The sequence below is a fragment of the Dendronephthya gigantea genome, unplaced genomic scaffold (genome assembly GCF_004324835.1).
Source record: "Dendronephthya gigantea isolate DGI-Jeju-01 unplaced genomic scaffold, DenGig_1.0 000035F, whole genome shotgun sequence".
In the NCBI taxonomy this organism is placed as follows: domain Eukaryota; kingdom Metazoa; phylum Cnidaria; class Anthozoa; order Malacalcyonacea; family Nephtheidae; genus Dendronephthya; species Dendronephthya gigantea.
The window spans coordinates 541,359-566,247 of record NW_021163045.1 but is presented as its reverse complement, the minus strand read 5'-3'; the positions used below and the strand labels follow the sequence as shown (position 1 = coordinate 566,247).

At 36.1% G+C, this 24,889-nt stretch overlaps 4 protein-coding genes across 4 annotated transcripts; 2 read left to right on the top strand and 2 right to left on the bottom strand.

Annotated features, from left to right (window-relative positions):
• Positions 1-1,684: 1,684 nt before the first annotated feature.
• On the bottom strand, positions 1,685-12,402 carry LOC114525744 (ubiquitin-conjugating enzyme E2 E1-like). The gene is made up of 6 exons (XM_028547163.1): positions 11,713-12,402; positions 11,197-11,247; positions 8,966-9,098; positions 5,594-5,638; positions 3,760-3,862; positions 1,685-2,455 (listed from the first exon to the last, which is right to left on the bottom strand). Exons 1-6 carry the CDS (start codon positions 11,865-11,867, stop codon positions 2,358-2,360), a joined length of 585 nt encoding a protein of 194 aa, XP_028402964.1. The 5' UTR covers positions 11,868-12,402; the 3' UTR covers positions 1,685-2,357.
• Positions 12,403-15,551: 3,149 nt separating this feature from the next.
• On the top strand, positions 15,552-19,360 carry LOC114525678 (mannose-1-phosphate guanyltransferase alpha-B-like). Its single transcript, XM_028547084.1, has 12 exons — positions 15,552-15,694; positions 16,161-16,258; positions 16,615-16,718; positions 16,906-17,095; positions 17,221-17,280; positions 17,418-17,545; positions 17,817-17,945; positions 18,151-18,248; positions 18,537-18,583; positions 18,683-18,775; positions 18,955-19,126; positions 19,200-19,360. The coding sequence occupies exons 1-12, from the start codon at positions 15,652-15,654 to the stop codon at positions 19,298-19,300; spliced, it is 1,263 nt and encodes a 420-aa protein (XP_028402885.1). The 5' UTR covers positions 15,552-15,651; the 3' UTR covers positions 19,301-19,360.
• A 29-nt stretch (positions 19,361-19,389) lies between these two features.
• Positions 19,390-21,724, bottom strand: LOC114525677 (U6 snRNA-associated Sm-like protein LSm5). The gene is made up of 6 exons (XM_028547083.1): positions 21,623-21,724; positions 21,312-21,407; positions 20,799-20,826; positions 20,540-20,612; positions 20,444-20,460; positions 19,390-19,884 (listed from the first exon to the last, which is right to left on the bottom strand). Exons 1-6 carry the CDS (start codon positions 21,654-21,656, stop codon positions 19,866-19,868), a joined length of 267 nt encoding a protein of 88 aa, XP_028402884.1. The 5' UTR covers positions 21,657-21,724; the 3' UTR covers positions 19,390-19,865.
• Positions 21,725-21,826: 102 nt separating this feature from the next.
• LOC114525676 (ubiquitin-conjugating enzyme E2 G2) lies at positions 21,827-24,441 on the top strand. The gene is made up of 7 exons (XM_028547082.1): positions 21,827-22,040; positions 22,195-22,230; positions 22,360-22,405; positions 22,820-22,938; positions 23,368-23,508; positions 23,673-23,710; positions 23,822-24,441. Exons 1-7 carry the CDS (start codon positions 21,998-22,000, stop codon positions 23,894-23,896), a joined length of 498 nt encoding a protein of 165 aa, XP_028402883.1. The 5' UTR covers positions 21,827-21,997; the 3' UTR covers positions 23,897-24,441.
• Positions 24,442-24,889: the final 448 nt, after the last annotated feature.

Sequence of the window (24,889 nt, the reverse complement as noted above, 5' to 3'; positions counted from 1 at the left end):
TGAAAAGCAGCACTAAATCTACGACGCGGACGCGAAGTATTATTGTCGTTATTTCTACAAATTCACAACAGGAATGAAAATTATAGATTATTTTTGAAAAACAAAGTCATATCCCTAAGTAGTAAAATCAAAACTGGGTTCCAATTCCTAACACTAGTGGCTGTTTTCATGCCATGTCCGCGTCGTTAGTTTTCTCACTAATTAGGTCACATTCTCTGCGTGTCAAACCACTCTCTAATGTCCAAAATGAGAATATTTCTGAAAATATGTGAAACGGTATGGGGCCCGTTCATAAAGCGTTTTCATTGAATAAAAATTATTTACGGAGAGCATTTTGCACAATGTAAGGTGATTCAATTGCTAATGATGTAGGAAACTGTTCAAAGAGGTCAAAATGGTCAGACCGGTAAAGTTTTGAACTGAAGTTGAGTATTTCGTTAAAAATATAGCGACGAAAACGCATTTCTTCTGCTAGATGTAAAGGTAAATCTGGGCAGATGAATATAACACGATAAACGTGAATGCAGATTTGTGAAAACGCTCAGTCTTCGCCACGTTAGTGGTTCACCATTGAGATGAATAACTACGAACGGTTTATTCATGTCATTGTGGTTCACGTACTGAGAAATCATTTCATAAAGCTCAGTAGGTTGACCACAGAGGACGGGAGGAGCTATATTATAATTCCTATGTAGCTCAGTGGAATTATTATACAGCTCGGTGGGTTAACGTGACGCAATGGTTGACGACGCATGAGCAGTCGTTTTTTCGCTTTTGCCAGGGCGGTTATAAGATATAAATCATCAATAGCACCATTAATTGTTAGTTAAGCAGGACGGTTATAAGATAACCGCCCTGCTTTTGCGAAGGCTAAAAATGGCAGTTAAAAGGAGTATCTTCAAAGCCATATTTTTACAGTCAGAAGGTTCAAGAAGTTGCATCCTACAAGAACTTGAGCTAAAGGTGATAGTTAATAATTTACCTTCTAAATCATTTTGTCTGTCAAAAAGGCAACGGCAATTTCCGAACTTCCATTTGAGACACGTTTTATCAAAAAAATAAAGTCGCTGGATACGAGAAGCTTTCGTGTTCTCGATAAAGATGTACTTTACAATTTAAATGGAATAAGAAGCTTAACGTTTCGAGATTTTTCTCGTTTCCCGTTTAAAACGAGAAATTCACACGAATTCCATTTCTTTCATACCGTTTAGTCAGTTTAGATTGAGTGCGTTTTACACGCCCAACGATAGTTTTGTCTACCTGAAAGACTAATCAGTTTAAGTCTTTGATGTGATGTGCTTTTTACCTCGCCTAGCCGGGATAACTCGCTCGCTCCAAGTAAACAGGCCCTAACTTTTTTGATCAATTGATGCGCATGTCTTGTCTCAAAAGTTGATATTCAAATTTTCCGCCATAGTTTTCATAATTTGGCACGGTGTTAGGTAAACATATTCCTTGATTCATAGCCGCGGAAGCCACCTATGATGAGAAATTGCACGCATAACGGCTAGATTGCAAATGGTGGTATAAAACTTAGAGTAAGCAACTTCTTGGATGGTTTAATGATATAATTAACGGGTAAGTTTTTGAATTTGAGATATCTATCTTTCTCCCAAAGGCTCCGTATTTTGCACTCTGAATGGAAATTTGTCCTTAGGGACTTAGACAAAACACACATAACATAAACAAGTTAAATTAGTTTAATTGACATCCTACTAGTTTGCAAATCTACCTGTAATGTCAAAACTTCTCCAGCGTTATCGTCTCTTCATTGTGGGAATCAATCGAGGAACGTGTTAAAAAACTTGTCTCGCGCCACCTGTTTTACACGCGAATCTTTCCTCCAGCGTTATCTTTCGTATTTATACTCGTTCCTTATATGAAAATATATAGGGGCAATGGACTCATTTTCAATATCCAAATAACAAATACTTGCTGTGTTGCGTCTATGCAATTGAAAAAAACCCTAGGTCCGGAAGGTAAACTAACTGTACAAGGTTAATTAAAATCGTGGAATTTCCGCATTCTAAGTAAAAATATGTGCCAGGAGTGTTACAGCTTCGTACCCAGGCGCTTTAAATTACTATAAGCATAGGCACACTACAGACTTTTACATAAATCTAACCCCAACGTGCCAGCTAAGCCACTGATCTATGTAAAAGCCTGTAGTGTACGTGCCAAAATTATATCTAACAAACTGTAAGAGATATCGCTTAATATTTACATCGAAACTTCAAGGTCTAGAGGACAATAAGTACTCTTTCATATCCTTGCGTACATAAAAGCTCATAGCCATAGGTGTGGTTCTACATTTAAACCAAACTGTTGCTGGGCACAATCGTAAGAGATTTAGTTACTTATGTTGCATATCTTTTGGTCCATTCCTTCGCTACTCTGTCGTGTTCCGCTCTGTTGCTTTGATACTGAGTTGCAATGCTTCCCACCAATGGATCGTCTAGAAAGAGAAATGCATTTTAATCGACTTCCCTGCAGAACTCCACATTGCAAACCTATATTTTTAACAGTATAGTGATTGTCCTAAGTTCATTGCACAGCACTATTTGCTACATCCTCGTCCCCAGGGCCTAGCTCCGTTGCTCTCCACATCCTATGCAGAGAGCAACGGAGCTAGGCCCTGGGGATGAGGATGTATTTGCTAACGTTTGAGCATTGAAAAACATTAGGTACCACAGTTTACCGGTTGGGGTGAATGTGTGTTCTAGCAGGTTCCGAAAGTCTATTTCGCATAAAATTTGTTCGGAAACTAGAAATTTCCAACTGCATGGTCTGTGTAATCGGAACCAAAAAAAGGACAAATCTACACACTCAAACGCTTTGGAGAAAAAAACAACTTTTCCATAACTTATTTCTATCTTAATGATTATCATGCATGACGATGTTGAACGGTCCCAGCTTGGGACGAATAAGAGGCTATTGATGATGATAAGTTATTACCCAGGATATTTTTCTTTTGCCATAAATATTAGAAATCTATAAAGCGTTTTTAAAAATTTCTACGATAGCACATTAGATTTAAGTCAGACCATTCAACATGGCTGTGGTTGGCTTCAGCTATTCACAGCAGAAGCGTGATCAATTCAGTATTACATATATATCAGTGGTACAATATACACCTAATGTATGCTCCCCATGGAAATAGTGAGTTTTGTTTTCCCAAGAGTCTGAATGTTGAGACTCGAGGGAAAACAAAACTCACTATTTCCCGAGGAGTAGCGAACATTAAGTGTTTTGTTATATAGGAACAAAAACATACATGTTACACGACAATTTCATTTTAAAAAACTTTGTTATGACAATATGCGGGCAACAATTTTTCACTTGTTTCCCTGGCGGGAAACATTGCATTTATTTAAAGTCATGTGACTACGAATGAACCAATCACATTTAAAATACACAGCACCTATATAACAATCTCGTATGTACATAATCACATCGCTCTGTGGGAGGGTGTGTGGGTGTGAGGGAACTCATTACGTCAATCGAAAATACCAAAAAAGATTCGTGATTCTGGGCATAGCTGGAGGCAATTTTAATCATTCCTTAAATCGTCTACGCTCTAAGTGTATTTGAGATAAAAATTAATAGAATCGAGACATTTAGACGATTAAAGTGTGAATATTCGTTATGAAGTTCACCACGCCACCCACTGCTTTGTGTAATGTCCTGTTAACTTAATGTCTTTTACCTGTCGGATTATCCGATAAAAAATGGATTATTTACTGGCCTAGAAAAACATACCTGGATTACAGTCGGTCAAAAGGGAGCATATTGAAAGTAGCACTTTAGAGATTGTCAATGCCGGACTCCAACTGTCTTTGAAGATATCCAAACATATTTGACCCTGAAAAAAAGAGAAACAATATCAGAAACATGAATCTGTAAGAGAGCCCATTTTCCAGATTGTCCAAATCAAGGAATTTTGAAATTATAATCAAACTTGATTTTAATTTTCAAGCTTTCGTACCATTATGGACTTTTGCGGTAGAGAAATCACGAAGTTATTTGGCAATTAATCAAATAAAAACATATGCTGACTTATTAAAACGCCTACAATAATTATTTTTCGATTGTTTACCACGAATGAGGGTCATTTTTTATACCGAAGTATTTTTAGACGAGCAATTGAAATATTTGCTATCAGAGTCCGGTTGTTCGAAAGGCATTCAGCTTAAACGGCCGAAGTTTAAAAACACTTTCATAGCTACGTCTTGTGAAATGTGAATGACTGAGCCTACATTCTATGTACTAAAATACATATATATACTTAATGATACAAAATTGAACCGTGACTTGATTTCGGGCTGATAGATGAATATTCTGTGCGAAGATAATGAATAACATCTCAGTTATTATTTTTTTGGCAAAGGATCTGATAACCGCGTCAGAATGCATAGACGGATGTACGTAAGCTGTCGTTCATCCTGTCTGCTAAGAGAGCAACTATCAAGTGGAACACACGGTTGAAAAAAGACAGATTATTTCTGGTTGATAAAAAGAGGTCCTAAATCTCAATAAAGTTGGCCTGCATCGCAAAAACACGGTTTGTCAACGATGTTATAACCACTTGTTAAATTGACGAATGCTCCAACTTTAAGTTGTAACAAAGTCCCACAGAACTGAAAATCACTCTCCTCACGCATGTTGATAACCAGCCAAATCTGGTCGCCATCATAATGCTTAGCCCATTTCATAAAAGAAAAGACTCTTCCCGAATTTGTTTTCAAGCAACCAAAACCATCCCACAAACAATAGATTTCATTGCCCGCCTCGTTTCTCAGTGATTCGAAAGTATTGCAGCGGAAACAGTGATTCGAAAGTATTGTAGCTTAAAAGATATGAAGAATGAGCGACATTATCTTAGTAATTTGTCTACAATGCAAAGCAGCATAATCCAAGATTTAACGAGATTAGATCTGCATAGTTTTATCCAGAACCTTTCAATATGACTGAATAAACAAACAGTTCAAATTTGCGTTTCGCAAATGCAAATTTCACGTATATCAACACTTGGGAAGAGCTTAATAACCTTAATGGACAAAATTTTAATCGAACAACGAAATAAGATACCACAGCTACTCGGCTAGAAATGACATCTTGGAATAAGTAAAACTGCAATATGTTTCACAGAAAGTGGAGAATATAGCCTGTTATTTTTACACAGGGAGGCGTAGATATAAGCTAAACTAGGGGGAGAGTGTGTATTTATAGATCCGTCTATATTTTCCACTCGTGAAAACTGGAATATAACAACAACTTGCCATTTGACTGTCGTGTTTCCACACAATTTATCGTTTATCGTTATCCAATTTCAACAAGAAAAATGTTTTATATTCGCTAAATGTTACTCTTATATATATCTTAATTACGTGTATATGGTTTTTCCCAAATTTTCCTCTAACATCCTATACCGCTATTCCAAATTTAATTATGCTCCACTTAGCCAATCACCATTAAGAAATTTTTGCATCTCATTGTTAATTAGGTGTTATTCGATATAGGATTCTTCCGCAATAAATTTGCTAATGTGATAATATTAAATATTATCAATTGACGTATTGGTGAATGAACTTACTTGACTGTTGATGTTACAGTGATAAATTCTTGTTCGAAATGTTACCTGCAACACAAAATGGTAAAAATGATTAGGAAACTACTTTCTTTTTATGCAAAATAATGTCTTAAAAAATACGCTCAAAAAATCTGCATGATCGAACGTGCTTAAAATGTACAAGTTGACCTTTCGCAAATATTACTTGCTGAATATGTATATACACAGGTCATAGCACGTAAATATTGTCTTTTTTTTACCGACACCACCAATTCAGGTTTGACTGACTTTAAATTTAGGCGAAAAACAAAGGTTCGGATTAATCATTGCAAATTAAAACAGTTTTCGAGATGCCAGCAATTTGTGATTTTGATTAAATTTTTATCCGCAGTAGTGTTTTAAAGGAGATGACATATTAATTCTCGCCGCTCAGCACGAGCTTCGCCACTGGGCCACAAAAGGTCAACATGACATGACCCAGCATGAAAAGCTAAGGCTAAAAGGCTACAGCGGCAATTACACTAAGACCAAACACTTTAGTATAACATCGTTCGAATGCTGAACTCCGCTCCATGCCCGGAGAAACTTTATAGAAATGAAGATATAATAGTTTTTCAACGTTTTGATTTTATGAATAATTTCTCAAGCAGATTAAACAAGCTCAAGTGCAGCGATGATTGAAGTTTGATAAGAATTCGATATCAATCAACAAGTTTGTGAAGTTGACAAAAATCTCTCACTACAACACTAGCTTTAAACTCGTTCATATTTGAAACAGTTTTTACATCAATTTTCGGCAATATTTAATCGCGATTCTTTTAGTCTCACCCGCAAAACAACACATTTTTAATATCCTAAAAACATGGATAGTCCAAAACGATGTAAATGTAGAATGCAAATACATGTAAATGTAAAAAAACACCCCACTTTAATACATTGAGATATCGAATATATACGCAATGACAATGAAATTTTTAATTACGACATTCGAGGAACCATGTTTATATTATCTGTATGATAGGAAGAATTTTGATTTGTATTTCAGGACCGTAAAAGACGTAAAACATGGCTGGTTTTTGAACTATATACTTCCTGCAAAATACACAAGAATTTAGCTGGCAACAACCTAAATCAGTACCCCAGAAATCATGCTGTTAGGAATATTAATAAGGATCGCTCTTCACTCAGCGATGTTATCAAACTCATCAGTTCATTTGTACGTTGCCTTCCGGGCATGTTTTGCAAGAAAGATATTGGCAAAATCATGTTACATGATGAAATGTGTATGCGATGCAAAATTTCTGCACTTTTCACACTTATCATCGCGCTAAGTCCAAAATTTGCGTTTGTTTAGGCGCTATGCACATCTGTCTGCAAACGTTATATGGCGGGGCTAGCTCGCCTAACCAGAACAAGCGTTAAAAGATTTCCAACTGAAAGCCATTTCCACTGGATTTACGTTACGATATTAAGGGGGAAAATGAAGTGTATCTAATCGATAAACACGCCTTGGCCTTGGGTATGAAATGATTCATACCAAATTTGAAACGATAACGAATATCTTCGAGACGTTTCGAGCATCGTAAGCCCTTCATGAAACGAAAGAACGATTCGATTGCGTCTCCTTATAAATTCGTGAAGTCGAACATGCATGTCGACCTCAGGACGTGCCAATTATCATTTCCTAGGCTCACGAGGGCTGGCGGCCTCATGGGGCTCATGGGTAATTTTCCAACAGTATTTCATATACAATGAGGTGCTACAAAAACATTTCTCAACGTTTCAACCTAAGGAGCTTAATCAGGGAATTAGTGTCAGACGAACTCTCCTGACGATGGCATTTACACTTGTAGATACGTCCAGAAATTGTTTTTGTACAATTTAGGCAGTAGCCTAAAGCCCCGGTCAAACGAGAATGAGAGTTGATGAGAGTTGCAAAACAGCTAGCGGTTTGCATTTTGTTGCAGCAAGCTCAGCAAAAAAAGACAACATAAATACAAAATAGTATAAAATAGTCCCTGCTACGCGCGCGGTAACATCTGGTCAACTCTTGCTTCTCGACTCTCGTCAACTCTCGTCAACTCGTTTGACCATCGCACGAGAGTTTGGGAGACTCTCGTGTAAACTCTTGCTTCAAAACTATCATCAACTTCCATTCTCGTTTGACCGAGGCTTAATTATATCTCATGAGACATGAAAAGTGTATTCAAAGACGCTACTACGTACGCTGCTTCCATATGATAAGTATTTTCGAACAATAGATCGAATTTAAAGATAAATAATAAAGCGCTGTTTGGCGTTATGATACTTCTACCTTACTTTTTAGCCTACATCATGCACCAATCCAGCGGCATGGCAAAGCCAAAGGAAACTAAACTACAAATATTGACGCAACAATTGATAAAGAAAAACAGCGGTTTAATTAAGAATAGCTACATGCACAATACTTAATCCAAATTATTTTTAACAAAATTGGAAACCTCAGTTCAAAGCGATTTGGAAAATCACCGTTCATGTTGGATAGCGAAAATCAGCTTACATACAACTCTCCCCTGGCCTGGCCTAAATCTTAATTCGTGTTTAATTTGGTAGGGTTCTATACCGCCAAAATCACATCAGTGATGGCAAATTCAAATTCTGCATGATGGACTTTAAGTCAGTTGGATTTTTCGCCACAGCCATATGCAGGTGTTGTGAAGTCATTTGGATTTTTCAGGTTTTATGAATGAGCATAAGTTTTTGGCGTTCTTGTTCAAGTATTCCAAGCAGTTATGCGGCTACCCCCTTGATAATTATGCGGCTATATATTGTCTTCAAACCTTACTTTCATGTAAAGGGAATGTAGGTATATGGCATTAGAGTGAGGCTTGGTGATAAAGACAATAGAATAATGAAAAAAAAGCACATAACTGCATGCTATCATAGCTGAGATACCTTTAGCAATTCAAGTGAAACGGCATTTATTGATTTAACTATATTGAGCCGTATTGGGCGTCGGTAAAACGGCCATTTATTGCCAGTGTATAGTTTGCTTGAAAATGTTGATATATATAACTGCTATCATCATGTATGTCCGCAATTGGGTTGATTTTTTAATACGGTATATATAGCTGTAAGAATTAGACAGATATTTGCTTGCCCGACATGTTTCTGAAATCTCCCACAATTAGCTATATAGAGACCTAGCTGCACATTAAATACACTTGGAAAGTCAAAGTTCAGCCGGCGTTCAGTGATAACTATACACATGGCTGATCTATGAACCAATTCGTGCCAAGGACGAAACGGAACCATTATTCTAATCGACAAAGACATTACTGTCTGTAGCACTCGAGAGTCGGTCATGCGTAATACCGACAGCGACAAAAAACACTATTTTTTATTTCAAATTCTTACCTTTGGTGGTTTGTATGGGTAGTCAGGAGGAAAGTGGATATCCAGAAAGAATACTCCTCTTTCGTACACTGACCCAGGAGGACCCATGATTGTCGATACCCATTCGTAAATATTGTCGCCTTTTGGCGCAGCGCTAGAAAAAGCATAGAAGACAAGCATTAGATGATTCTTACATGTTTACTGAGGCCAGTGTTTATGCGTCGCATATGAAGTCTGAAAATGGGTAAAACTGGTTTTGTATTAATTTTATCCCCGCCGTAGAAAAAAATTCGTAGGCATGTGGTAACCTCGGTGTCTCCTTGAGCGTATGACTCGCTCGAAATGAAGCTGAAAGTGGGATACAAAATTATCATAAAGAATTGATAAAACCATTCCTCATTTGTTCTTCGAATCTTTCAGTTCTTGCAATAAACCTTCAGCTCTACGGACTTCATGAGTGATGAGTCAGACTGGATTTACTTCGATCCTCAAACAGTAAATAGTTTTCGGAGTATAGACCCTATATCGTGATTTGTAAACACGCGACCTTTGGCTCTGCCGATCTAATTTGCTTTCTGGCAGATTTATTGTCAGGGAGCCTAATCTATGTGGAGTAGACAGATGTATACCATAGGGTCTTTGGGAAAAGGAACACTACACTATAGGCATAGCCCGGAGTTAAAGCGTCAAGTGTATAAGTATAACACATCTACAGGTGTTGTTTGGTAACCTCAACAAAAGTAATGTGTATACATGCACACGGTCCGTGTACAATTTAGACGGAGATCATTTCAAGTTTCAACAAAAATGTAAATTATGGTCAGAACGCTCATGTATGTAATTGCAATGGCACAATTATAACTGTCTGGGATTTATAGGCGTACGAAATCCCGAAGTAACCTCAGGAGGCATTTATAAATATAAGCAAAAAGATATATAAGTATATTGTGTGCATTTTATAACTGTAATACTTCAAAGGACACCTGTACATTTTGTGCAAGCTATTCGAAGCTATACCAAACCAGTCTGAGGTCCTGTGTGTTTTACAAACTCAATTCAACTTTATAGAAGGTTAAAACAAACACTAATTTTGACTTGGAGGGTTTAAGGGTATGGAGTGAATGCACTTCATATGTCTGCCTCGTCTCCTAATTCCCTCCCCCACCTCTAAACTGCCTTTGATTACACTTCCAACCTCCTACAAGACCGCCAGCAACACACGGGCTGAACGTACGCTGTAAAATCATTGTTCATCCCTGATTCCCTGTTTGTTTTCCTTTTCGATTTTATCTTCGGATTTTAGCGCAATCAGACGGCTTATATTACAGATTATTTAAATTTGTTGAATTTATGAACTGCCAAATACTGCCATGGGCTAATGGCCTTTCAAGCACTATTCTCCTTTGAAGCTGCGAGCAAAAGTCGCGAAATAGGTCGGCTTTTACATCGATAAAGTGTTTCGCTTCAAACAGGGATATTTAAAGTCCAAACAAATATCTCTTTTGTGAAATGCCCACAGAAGTTAGCTATCTTGCATGACTTTTAAATAACAAGCCGGTGGCGGTGGGCAGAAATTGCAAAAAACGTCACGATATAACTTGCAATGGCGAAGAACCGAAGTGCAAAACTTGTTTGTTCTTGTTCTTTGTTACAAAACTTTGAATTCACGGAACACAACATTGCTACTTTTGGTTTTAGACTCAACAGTGCCAATTGTTTCGATATATAATATCCTGCTATTAAAGTTTGCTACTAAATATTTTAGGAACTACATGGTTAATAGCCGGATGAAACTTTGTATTTATAGTTAAAACTGCAATCACGAAAGTCCGAAGCCTCGACTTTTGAATAGCCACTGACAGCGGGAAGGGTTTTGATGAAAATGTCAAAGTGAAATTGTACAACGATACACAAATGAAAGGTTCATGCGAACAATTAGTCAGATGACACGTGCATTTATTTCAAAATATTGGTCAATATACGACAATATATCAAGGCCTCTCATATAAGTAAGGGAACTGAGTACTTTGAAATGTGTTCATCACGTAATCGCTCGCTACACAACGCTTAACTTCTCGAATTTTCGACATCTTTCATTCATTCATGCAAATGTGGGGTTTGTTTGATAAATTATCAACTCTCAGCGAGCGGACGAATGCCGCTGTCAGCTTTCATTGTTCCGGGTCTTAAACGTGAAATGATTTCAAGTACTTTATCCTTGCCGCTTTCTGTTCTAGCCAAAATATTCTTACCTGCAGTTAGGCGGTGGATCGAGTGTTATGTCGGCCAATTCCCTTTGAATTCTAGAATAAAATATGCATATAGGTTGTCACAAATTCAGGAAATACACGACCGCTAATAAACGCCAAGTAAACTGTTTAAATTCAATAAACGTGTCTTGTTCAAAGACAATTGCGACATTCTGAAGGCCCAACTACACACTCGCTTTTCTCGCGTCTCCCTGGGACGACGGCCATCAAAATACAATCAAATGAAAGAGAAACGAATGCTCTAAACAGCTGGTGTATTTACAAAGGCATTCAATGAACGGCATTGCCATGCGAAGAGCTTGAAGTTAAGATGCAAATGAAGCTATATCAGGGCGTCATTCTTACTAACTGGGAGGGCTTGTGTCATAAAGTGTTGTGAATAAGCTCTGCTTGTGTACGACATAAACACGGGGACCCAACAAAATTCAGTTGAGATGCTTCAGGATGAAGTAAAGCTCGGCTCGGGCAAGTTTGGGAGCGTTTGTGCCCCTCAGATACCTTTTAGCGGCCGTCGATCGTGTCTTGGGTGCTCGTGAGGAACTTGATTTCGACTCCTTCTTCACGTTAGCAGCTGCTCTTGAAGTTGTACTGCTGCTAGCCTGTTCCTCACTCGATTCCTGGCTGCCCCGTGAAGGTCCTTGACCGTCCAACATATTTCGTATTCGGTTGAAGATAATATAAAAATGATCAAAGCCTTCAGAAGGTAATTACTAAGAGGTCAAGCAGTCCTTTGTGTCGTTTAGACACTTCGTCCCTTCTCGTCAATTCTAGGCAGTAAACTTTCACACTTTCACGATGTAAATCCCGTACTGAACTGCTTTTGTACTTTATTATCTTCTTTCGGCGGCTAGAAGGCTACTTTGCCAAGAAACAGAAGCCAATAGATCATTCAGCAGTCTTGAGGCAAGAGGATAGAACGTACTTTACTTTAATGAAGGCAGAATGTACAAAATAAAGATATCAGCTCCTTAGATCAGAATCCAAATGATGACGATTTGAGCGAATCCCAGATGCATCTAATTCTCGACGTATAGGTGTTTCGGAGTAGTACAATATGTACTCCCTGTTAAAAAGGCACGAAACTGCAGTATCTTCTCTCCTTGGCTGAGCGAATTATTACTTGATACCGTGGCTGGCCGAGAGCCCAATCTCCCAGCGACGTAAATTCTGTCAATTCACTATGTCATCAAGCAGTGCGCCAATTAACAGAATAATGACATGTGGGAGCCCCGAGGTGTTCTCAGACGCGCGGACAGTGGGTATCACAACGCATATATCGGGTTCTTATAAGCTCGCTGACCAATCCTGTGAGCCGAGTGACAAATATTGAATTAATTTCTCATAGATACGAGTGTCACTTTACACCTCGTAGTCGACGGTTCGCGTGTTCCTTTAGCAAAACATATAGGCTTTATAACACGCAAAATTGTATATGCATCATGCATATATGCAAGCGTATATAATACCGTAATCCTGTCATTGTCATAAAGGAGTTCCCCATTGAGCCCTCCATCACAAGAGCGCGAAGCTTAGCAAGTTTTCCTTCATATCAAACAGTGACAGTCTTAGTATTAATGGCAAACCGTACTTCGGTGCTTGTAGCAGCTTATAGCAACAAGTGTTCACAGGTTTTACGCTGTTCAGTCCTGTTGTAACGTTTTCGCGATAACTCAAGTTGAAAATCTAATTTCTACTTTGTTACAATAATAGTCAATATAGAATTGTAACATTAATCAAGCCTTATACGGCAAACATTGCAAATAACAGATCAAGATAAAGTTATCAGTCTCCTCCGGATTTCTTTGTTACCAATAGCGAGATATAGCAACAGCCTATAGTGTTCCTCTCACAAATTGCTTCAATATAATGTACTTGCTTTATACATTAAGACTGAGGCATTTTTAGTAGCAAGCACGCCAGATTAGAGCCATAGAAATTACTTACATACAACAGTCAAGTCTAATTGTTTTAGGGTTTTAGAGACGAGTGTAGCATATTCTCGATTGTTTCAGAGAGTGTATAGCAATTAAACTTTACAAATATTGTCCACGCGGACATATCTTTGTAGTTCAACGACTGTGGTAGGTATACGATAATCTCAGTGGGAAAACATAGTGTTGTGTTTTGTAAAACAATTGGGATTTACTAAAGTAAATATGTACTCATTCCTTCACGTCGTAAACGAATTTTTGTTGACATTTTACAACGCGCTGAAGTGCATATACTTTGGTCTTTAGTGGTCAGTGATGTCAGTATATTTAGTCATCTTTTTCATTTCAATTCGGGCGCAAATATGGAGCATGTTTTAAGTTTTAACGAAGATATAAAAATATTATAATTTTGTAATTATGGTCCTATATTTCAAGTGCAGACACTCTAAAAAGTCTGCCACTGCCCACGAACTGATAAAGGTAGACCGTTCACACCTATACTCTAAAGTTGAGCATCCTTGGATGCTTAAAGTAAAGATCACGATCTGAGATTTTCTATGTGTATTGGTTAAAGCAGACTAACTTTTTGCTTTTCATAAAAAAGCCAGTTTATATCTGCAATTTTGGCTTATATTTAACGCGTTTTCTCTGCTTTTGACAGATGGGGACGAGCGATATAATCATTAAATTGTCTCATTTATAGTATAGTCCGAACATTCATGGCCGCTTCACACGTTCACATCGTTCAAAAGAGTTGTTCCGTGATGCTATAAATTGCTACCTCTTTAGTAGCGCGTGAACTTATATCTATAAACAAAGCTAGTTCTAAAGAATCAGTATACATTTGGATTATCGGTGCGTTTGCGATCTTAATCTATGTTCAATTAATCAAATGTTGAAGTATTCATCAATGTATTATTGTAAGAGTATAGCATACTATACCACTGCCGAGATTGCAGGTTTCGACCAAATTCAAAACTCTGACATGCCAACATAAAGTATTCTACCTTCAATTCTACTTATGGTTCATTACAAATCATTCTCATTTAATTCTTTTCTGGTCTTACATTGCCCAACGCACGGCGCACGCTGCTAGCCTGCTATAAACAAAGTTGCCCTGACGACTTCAAAACGCGTATCAAGTCGAAGACAAGTTAAAGCAAAGACATCAATGTTGCACACAGGGTGTTTCGCAAATTGTTCGGTGAAGAATTGACGTACGTGTTAACTTACAGGGCTGTCCGTTCGATCACAATTTTTTTATTTCAAATAAGTTGGATTCAGTTTTGAAAGACGAACATCGCTAACACACATGGAAAGAAAGTCAGACTAAAAAACGATATTTGGTGACGAAATTTGCATGAAAATACGATTGTTTTAGGCCTTTTGGCTTTGCTATTAGTTATTTCAATTTGAAAAATGGATTTTTGAAAGACATTTTCAATGGGGATCATCCAATTGTTATTAGTGTAAGAGGCGATCTTTGGTGGCGAAAGGTCAAGCGTGATTCTCTACAATTACAAGTTTTTTAAAAAGTCGATCATTTTACGTCTAGCTTAGGACTAAAAAAGTAAGCAATTTTTGTCGCAATTGCCGTTTTCACACTAGAGATACATGAATGCGTCTTCAATATTTTTTGTCTAGTACAAAGGCGGGACAACTAATCAGACGAATAAGTCGATGGCATTACATGGCAACACGCGCGAATAGATTACATTAGAATATCTGGTTTATTTTATCACTGTCTCATTTTCCAGAATTATTCGTCAATGTGCCGTTTTCACACGGACAGACGCATTATTCGTCTCTGAGACGAAAAACTGAACATTAATCGTCTGGACATATTATGCGTCTGTTGTCCGTCTTTATACTGAAGACGAATAACCAGAGAAGACGCATTATGCGTCTCTAGTGTGAAAACGGCCAATAAATTGACAATTGTAAACAAGAATTGCCGGGCAAGTGGTTTTTTCAAGAGTTGCCCGGTTACCAGGTGCTTTACAATATAGATTGCCCGGCTACCATGCTTTACAATATAAAAATGCAGAACACGAGTACTGAATTTCTATATGCAAACTAAGCCATTAATCAATTAGAATTCATGGATTGCCAGGCAAAGTAAATGAATAGAAAATAAAAATAAGTTGTCACTTTGGTACATTTCAAGGTTTTGAGTAAAATTATGTAAGATTACGCATGTAAGATTACTTTTGACCTAGCCACAAAAGGCGCCTATTTTCAAAATAAATTGAAATTTACTATGGTTCCAAGTTGAAGTTTATTATAGTTCTTGAAAATAATTCGGGCTAATTACGGAACGTTTGTGTACAAATTGTAGCAAATTAACTTAATTACTCGGAAATTGTCGTGCGCTATCGTAGACGAACGTAAGCATGAGGACGTGTCAACAACATTTGCCAACACACAAGTGACACAACAATATTATTTCAACTATTTTTCCTTCAAAACTGTCATATTTTACCTAAACCTAAAGTATTTCCCAGCAATGGAGTTGAAGACAATTATTCTTATTGGAGGACCTCAGAAAGGTAGCGTTTCCTTGTGAACAATTCAATTTCTATTCTCAAAATAAATACTGTATGTATAAATTATGCGGAACATTGTTTTGGTCTTTGGACGGTCTCAACTACAAGTTTTTGTGCACAATTTTAACTATTCAGGTCAATTTAAAACTTTAAAAATATTTTTATCACAGAAGTGATAGTACAAATCTTATATCGGCAATTAATAAAATAATTTAACTATTTGATTGCATATAAATCGGTTCAGTTTATACTTCCCTAGTGTCACTTGTGCAAATTGCAGACTTAAATAGACGCAATAAGCAATTTTTGTGTTTTGCAAGACTCTGAGAAGGAGTTAGCTAAACATGGATATGCATAATGCATGCTCTGCCTCAAGTACTAGTTGATTGATGGTTTGAGATGGAACACCTTTGTTAAAATTAAGGCTGCAATTTATATGCAATCCACTCAACTTGGGTTATTTCTGTAGGGACAAGATTCCGACCACTTTCTTTAGAGCTGCCCAAACCATTATTTCCTATAGCAGGTTGTCCATTGATTCAGCACCATATTGAAGCATGTAGTAAGGTATGGCATTTCTATATGAAGATTTTTACAAAAGGAAAAATCCACCCTTGTCTGATTGTGTTGGCACCGATGGTGTGCTACGAAAAGCATGGTGAAAAAGCCACTGCTGAACCTATAACCAGAAGCCCAGATAGATATAGTGTACCACCTCTGTCTCCAATGGTACAGTGGCCCCATCTACCTCCAGTCGTGTATCACATGATCAAGCATTAAGTTTTTGCTAAGTTAAACGTTAGGTTGAAAAATTTTGTGACTTGATAGAAATCCTGATTTGTTGAGTATGTATGTTGTGCTTCATATATTATTCAAAATCTGAAGTTCCACTGATCATTATAGCTATACTTATTTATTTCTAGGTACCAAATATGAAAGAAATTGTCCTAATCGGTTACTACCAACAGAATGAATCTTTATCAAGATTCATTGCTTCTGTCCAACACGAGTTTAACATCCCTGTACGGTATGCAAATTCAAAATATATGTAGGTTGTCACAAGTAGCATTAGAGGTGAATTGCAAAACTAGCTTCCAATCCTACTTGATGGTACCGTATATGGAGCACTCATTTCATGAACAAAATCAATTCATTTCATTTTGCCATGAGGTAACCAAAACCTACTTAAACACATACTAGCTTTTCTATTATAGGTACCTACAGGAATTCCAGCCTCTCGGCACAGTCGGAGGTCTTTATCATTTTCGAGACCAGATAATGCTTGGTAATCCATCAGCTCTCATAGTTTTGTACGCTGATATCAGCTCAGATTTCCCTCTAAAAGAAATGTGGGAATTTCACAAGAAACATAATCATGGCAAGCACACAGTGCTGGGGACAGAGGTACAATATTTTATTTGTAGTTCAACTTGTACAGTTGTACTAATGCTAATTATCCACTGTATACATGCCACTACACTTTGCTACCTTTTTATAATCTCTCAAATTTCCTTACTGTAATGCTTTAGTCAAATCCTAGTCAAGCTTCAGACAATGGCTGCATGGTGGAAGATGCGGAAACACATGAGGTAGAAATATTTGATTGTATTGATATTGTTTCATTATTCTACATTCCTATATATAAATATTTGATCATGCAGTGCTCATGCAGACAGACATGGCATTTCAAAATGTTGTATTTTTTACTCTCATTCCTATTGTGTAGCTGCTACATTATGTGGAAAAACCCGAAACATATGTCAGTAGTCTAATCAACTGTGGGGCATATATCTTCACACCGACAATTTTTGATGCACTCAAAGAACTAAGACAAAAAAATGTTGACAGAGCAAAGTAAGTTTAGGGTTCATCTCTACTATGTCTAACCTATTAACTATATTAGCAATATATTAATATATTAGCAGCTTCTATGTGAATATGTAATCAACCCTTTCCCCAAATCACATCAGTGATTTCAATCATGACAAATTGAAGTTAGCTAGCTATTTTGGAGCAGGTGATTTGTAATGCTTATGTAATGGTAATGTACATATACTGAGGAAATTTGTCTGAAACCTGATGGTTTTACCTTGAACATAATTAACTTGAACTTCTTTTTTTCCAGTGAGCTATCACAATCAAACAATGTTGGCAGAATAATGATGGGAGAACAACTAATGCCATACTTATCTGGACAAGGACTTGTCTATGTCTTTAAAACAGACAATTTCTGGACAGTATTGAAAAGTGCAGGGTATTTACTATTTAGACATAATTAAATGCACAATTGCACTTGCATGACTATATATGTTTAGTTCATTGTCACACAAGAACATATGGAAACCAGTTATATGAAGTCCATATGTAATGCTTGCATTGATCAATCAGTTCAAGCAAAACTTTTATGTTCAGCTAAATATACATGATGATAATAATAATTATGTATTATATACTTACAGGTCAGCAATCTTTGCAAATAAAAACTTTCTCGAGTTATACAGAACACAGCATAACGATCGTCTTACACTAAATGAAGACAATAAACCAACAATTATAGGTGTGTACGGTGCACATTTTAAACTTTCAGACAAACTATTATTAGACTTAAGTATTAATTATTAGTTAGCAACAGTGTTAATTATTAATTATTAGTTAGCAAGTGTTGACTCCAACTGACTCCAATTTAGCTAGTAACAATATATATGTAATATTTACGGGCAATCATTGTGATTTGTCTGAGATATTTATTAAGGCATTTATAACCACTGTAAATATGGTTATATATATCACTAGTGTATGTCAAAGAATATTTTAGTTGAGACCTTTCTTCAACATTTTTTTCTAGGCGATGTTTTTATTCATCCAACAGCCTCAGTCCACTCCACTGCAGTTGTACGTTGAATGACTTGTTACACAACAATTTGCATTTCTAAAGTACACAAATCTAGTTAATTTGTTTGTATACATGACTGGATACTTTTTCATTTATAGATTGGACCCAATGTGTCCATAGGCAGTGGGGTTATAATTGGACCAGGTGCAAGGGTGAAAGATGCAATTATTTTAGACAAGGCAGAAATTAAGGTACAATCTAAAAAGAGATCAAGTTTCAACTTGGAGAGAAATAGTTTGGCTTACATGCAAAAATTTTCCAAATGCATTTTGCCTGCCAAAAATTAATACATCCATATATGTTTAGCTATTAATTTCTACAGTCAAACATACCTCTTAAGGGTTTTTGTAATCCAATATTCATTTTTTAGGACCATTGCTGTATCCTCTATAGCATAGTTGGATGGAACTGTGTTATTGGTGCATGGTCAAGAATTGAGGGAACCAAATTTGAACCTAATCCTAACGAACCCCATGCCCGTTTAGCTAGCGAGTCCCTATTTCAGAAAGATGGACGATTAATTGCATCAACAACAGTTCTAGGTAAGAAAAAGATGCAAAGATTGACTACAAAATAAATTAGTCCTAAAAAAAGCTAATCTTTTCATTTGTCTAGGTCGTAATGTTGTGATCAGCCCAGAACTATTGGTTCGAAATTCTATTGTATTACCATACAAAGAACTGTCATCAAGTTTCAAAAATGAAATTATCCTTTAAAAATCAAGCAAAATCTATGGTCACAATTTTAAATTCGATCTTCACAACCATCTGTGTGCTCATTCATCACTATTCACATCTATAGTTAATCGAATCATAAACAAATTAGTATTTTGCATCAGATGATATCCTAAAAACTATTTTATTCTACATACAGAACTATATATAATTCATATCCACAGTATCCACAAGCTAGAGTTATGATAACTTTGAACTTTTATTTATATGTTCAGCAATGAATAGTTGTTGAATTGAAATTGTTCTTTCGATTATTGAATAAAAATTCATTATATACTATCAGCATGGCTTAGTTAATTCCATAGGTCAAATCTATGCACGGCCACTCTTGACATGTAGTTGATATAGAAGTAATAAAATTCTATAAAACCATCCAAAATAGTGAAACTTATTATTCCCTACTTCAAAAATAAAAACAAAATAGGAAAAAAGAAAGGGTGTAATGCTGGAAATAATATTGTAATCTTCAAAATTACATAAAGTTAGTTTATATAAATAAAGTATGTCCTTCAGTATCCATATTTTGGGTGTTGAAAGAATAACAGTTTTATGCAACATCAGGTCCCCTGAGAAGACATATTAAGGAAAGAAAAACACCTGCAATTTATGCCTAAAATTGGATTATAATCTTTATAACTTTGACTTAGAAGGATAAATTTATGTATTTATTACATATCAGCTTATATTTCATGCAATATTCTTTTAGATTGTGCTTTACTAAATATACATATACACAATTGCATATCATTGTGATGTAATTGCATATTATGGGAATAGTGTAACTGCTAAAAGGAGACTGCAAAGGTCATTAATACTAAGTAAATAGGGAACTGGTAATGTATATACCTGGAGGATGACCCAAATGAAGCCTAATTACCAGTTTTCCCTCACAGAGACTCTACTTCAGAATGCACTAACGCACAGTACAAAAGTAGTAACATATTTTTATGTTTAAGCTAATAATTATTGTAGTAGGAATTGTTTTATTTTTCCTATGGTGTTTTGGTGATGGCTTGAAAAAAGTTTGGTATATTGCCAAATATTAGCAGCAGACATTTTTATTTAAAATATTATAAAACAGGTTGTGCAAGTAAAAAAGTTATATTTTACTATAAAAAAGGATACTCTCCACCAGGTATCAGCTGAAACAAAATATAAACAAGACACATTAGCACTGATGATGTGGATGGTAATCCAACTAACATTTTGTAATCACTTTACCATGGTAATGTTGTTGCCATTCAATAAAATCTGATCAAGTTTCGTTACTCTTCGACCTTCAGCAGTATTTTCACTGAAAGGAGACAAATGTCAAAACTGACCAGCCAAATTGTATCAATCGCTACCATTTGGCGATTGAAATTGTGCACTAAGTCAACATGTTTCCTGTGTTTACATATTTGTTTCTTTTGCATATAAGGTTTTTTTGAAAGCTGCTTCATTTTGCTAACTTGAATTTACTCATTTTATTGACACTTACAATTCAGTCACATCCTCCAATACCATATCTTAAAATTGGTCAAGGATGCAATAATAACTTTACTAATTATAGATGTCTATTACCATAGCTACCATCTCAATAACGTGAAAATGAGAAAATGCTCAGAATTTCGGGTTTTTTTACCATATGACTTGAACCTGCATTATTTGTTGAAAAGCAGGATTGCAACTAAAGAAGGCTATATGTATGCTCTTATTCAATCGTTCTTTCTATGCACATCTATCTCTACCTACAGTCAACTGGAATATAATATTACTATGAGATATGCATTCAAGTAAATTCAAGTCCCTGATGATTTAGTGAATGATTTATTTAGTAAATTATGTTTTAGTAAATGTTGCTGTTATCACATTATAAATTAAGTTCATCCTGAAATTTGTTAATTTATCTGTTTCCTTCTTACTCCCTTCTCTGCTTTCAGTTTTCAACTTTCCATGGTCAAATACTTCTTATCTCTGCAAAAACTAAATCTTTCTGTTTATAAAAGGATACTAACAAAATCATCAAAACCCAGCAAAGTTCCAACAATTTCTTTGTCACTCTTCATAATAATGTGAATCTTTGATCCCACGCATTTGTCAATTAATTCTAGAAAAAACGGAACGTTTTACAACGATTTTGTACCAATTTAATTTGTACAAAATATTCCAATGTGAAAAGGTCCCCCTAATATACTCAATCACTGTGGCAACAAATATGAAATGCTTGAAATTTATCGCAAGGAGATATAAAAATGATCCAAACAGAACTTTGGTTACAGTTAAAACAGAGAATCACACAAGATTAGCGAAGATTTTTCTCACCTAACGGCAAAAGTTGCGAGGTTGGTGTTGCCATCTTGATTTGATGATAATGAAACCCTCCCCCGTTAACAGATATTTTTCTTATACCGTCAGGGGGGGACTTTGCGTGAAGTAAATTCTATAATAAAACAGCTCAAAGGAAAGCAATCGAAGTACCTCCAGTTACCGATTCATCTACAGCTCTGCGTCGGAATCACTCGTAGATGTTTCGGGCGCGCTCGTTGTTGTTGTTTTCGTAAATTTTCGGGATTAGAAAGACCACATCAAGTGTTATACAACAATGCGGAATCGATAAACTTTGGCTAAAAATGCCTTGAATTTCATTTTATACCAAGCTCAATCACACGCGAGAGCAAAAGAACCAAGTATTTAGCGATGGCTGGAGCCGCATTAAAACGTCTCATGGCCGAATACAAGCGTATGTACATCCTCTATGACACGTATATTAATGTAATATATTTATGAAATACTACTTAAAATTCCCCAAATATTCTAGGGCGTGTGTTCAATGCGAATAATCTCGTAAACACTGAGCTGATATTTTCGTATTAACAATATCTTTATTCTTTCAGAATTAACTCTAAATCCACCTGAAGGCATTATCGCAGGTATCAAATGGACAATATTTATTTTACGTATTTCATCTGGGTTAATTATTAATAGGATTGGTAGGAGTTCACGTGTAATTGTAACCTGTTACTGTTTGTAAACAGCATTGCGGTGTTTTCGCATTTTAGGTCCTGTAAACGAGGAGAATTTTTTTGAGTGGGAAGCCTTGATCATGTAAGTCTGGTATATATATACATATATTCCTAGCCAAAAACTTATATTGCAGGGATTATGATAAAATTTGGTCCAATTATCTTTCTGCCTACTTTAATGTTACCACATGGCCCATGGATAGGAGGGGTCTTATAGGAGGCCCTGAAATGGGCCACCAAAGCCTCAGTAATGCAATCAAACTTTCCTAATTGGAATTAAAAATATGTAATCATGAAGTAGATCAGATATTATATATATAAATAGATTTAAAATATTCTATGTATTTTTTTGCTTTGATATTATTTTGCTGATTATTTGTTAAAAACTTTTATAATTCTTTTTAGCATTTAAACTTATTGTACGTACCTTATTTCTGAGCTTTATTACTTACTACGAGTATCCCTCAAATTTGAAAGTCCAATATTTTCTCCACAGGGGTCCTGAAGGCACACCTTTTGAGGATGGAGTATTCACAGCAAAAATTGTCTTTCCAACTGATTATCCACTAAGTCCTCCAAAAATGAAATTTGTCTCAGACATGTTCCACCCTAATGGTATGAACCAAATTCTGTTAATTAAATCAATCTGAGTAAATCTCAATAAATTTCATTGAGACAAATGTCTAGAGTGGACATAAACTTGTGTCTTGGGGCACATGCAGATATAAATCATGCTGACATACAGATATAATGAGTTTATGATACAAAGAGTCTTTAACTCTCTGTAAAATCATCTGTCATTAAGTTAGGTACTGAATTAGGATTATATTTAGGTACATTGCCAGTTAATAGGTTTTCTAGCCCTATTAAGATATACAATACCTACATTTAAAACATCTGCAATGAGCGACTACATGAAATATTTTCAATGAGTGATCTTAACACTTCAAGCAAATTTGTTCTGGTAATTAGTGTCTTAGAAAATTTATTATTTAAGTCAGGTCAACATACCGGGATACTGCAATCTTTATTAAATTTTGACAGTTTACCCCGATGGCAGAGTGTGTATTTCAATCCTCCATGCACCTGGCGATGACCCAATGGGTTATGAGACGAGTGCAGAAAGATGGAGTCCTGTTCAATCTGTGGAGAAAATTTTACTGTCAGTTGTTAGTATGCTAGCAGGTAAACTTGAGGTTATACATACAATCAAAATGTTAAATCATTAAATAATTTGCAATAAGCTTAACTGGCAATTTTCTTTCAGTTCTTTGACAGGTAAAATTGCCTGGAATGTAATTAGATAGATTCAAAGAGGATACTGAAAATCATTTTGTTGCTTTTTTCAGAACCAAATGATGAAAGTGGAGCAAATGTAGATGCATCAGTATGTGACTTTTAATAAATATAATTATATTTAAAGGTTTCAACTATCTGAACCTCAATTAAACTCATTTAAAGCATTGACACGCTTGACTGTTTAATTTTTTCTCTTTAGAAAATGTGGCGTGATAATCGCGAGGAATTCAATAAGATTGCACGAAGTCTTGTCAGGAAAAGCCTGAACTTGTAATAAGTATTCCAACAAAAAATTGTAAATAGCGTATTTGAAATTGATATTTTTGTTCAAACAAATTGACGCAGCAAACAAACGGGCCGTTCTATCGAGTACGAGTTTGGCTCCACCCCGGCCCAGCTTGCCTTTCTGTCGTTGGGCCTTGGGGTGCGCTTACGTTTAACGAAAAGCAGTTTTCCGGAGATTTCAGAATTCCACTAGACGAGTCTAGGTATTCACAATATTTCATCTTGGACTGCGAGGAGAGGGGGTCAAAACGATGAGAGTAGAAAACATTTATGAAAACACGCTCAAAAAACCATGCTTGCGACCACATTACTATTAGCCGTAGTGTGCCGGGAGCAATTATAGAATACCTGGCCAACCCAACTAAGCCTTAACAGTGAATGTCATATAGTCTTCTAGATATACATGTACCTTGTTTTATGTTACTTAATCCGTGATTTGGACTTCCAGAGAACAAGAATAAACACTATTTTTAAAGAACAGGGTAGTTCTATACTCTAAAATTAATCATCTAACAGGGGCCGGTTGTATGAAAGCCGGATAGCGCTATCCACCGGATAGTGCTTTTTTCAATCGCTTCAAAATCACCCGTTATTTGCTACAACTTTGATTAAATCTTAGTATTCCTAAATCGAAGATCCTCTTTAATAATTGTCGCTTCCAAGCTGAAATTTTATCGCTTTTCGAGCATTTTTAGAAAGGTTGAAAAAATCACTATCCGGTGGATAGCGCTATCCGGCTTTGATACAACCGGCCCCAGATCTTTAACATAATGGACTATTGGCCTAGTATTCTATAATTGTACCGTGTGCTGCTATGTATCATCGCATGCAAGTGCCCTTGCAAGAAAAATACTTTTACATCGCTCTGGCTACTTTGGGTTAATAGAATAGTTACCTTTTGATTGTTTTTCTTTCTTTCTCATAATTACTCCTGCAAGTCCCGTTGATCTTTATATGGTAATACTGCCATCCTATTTATCCT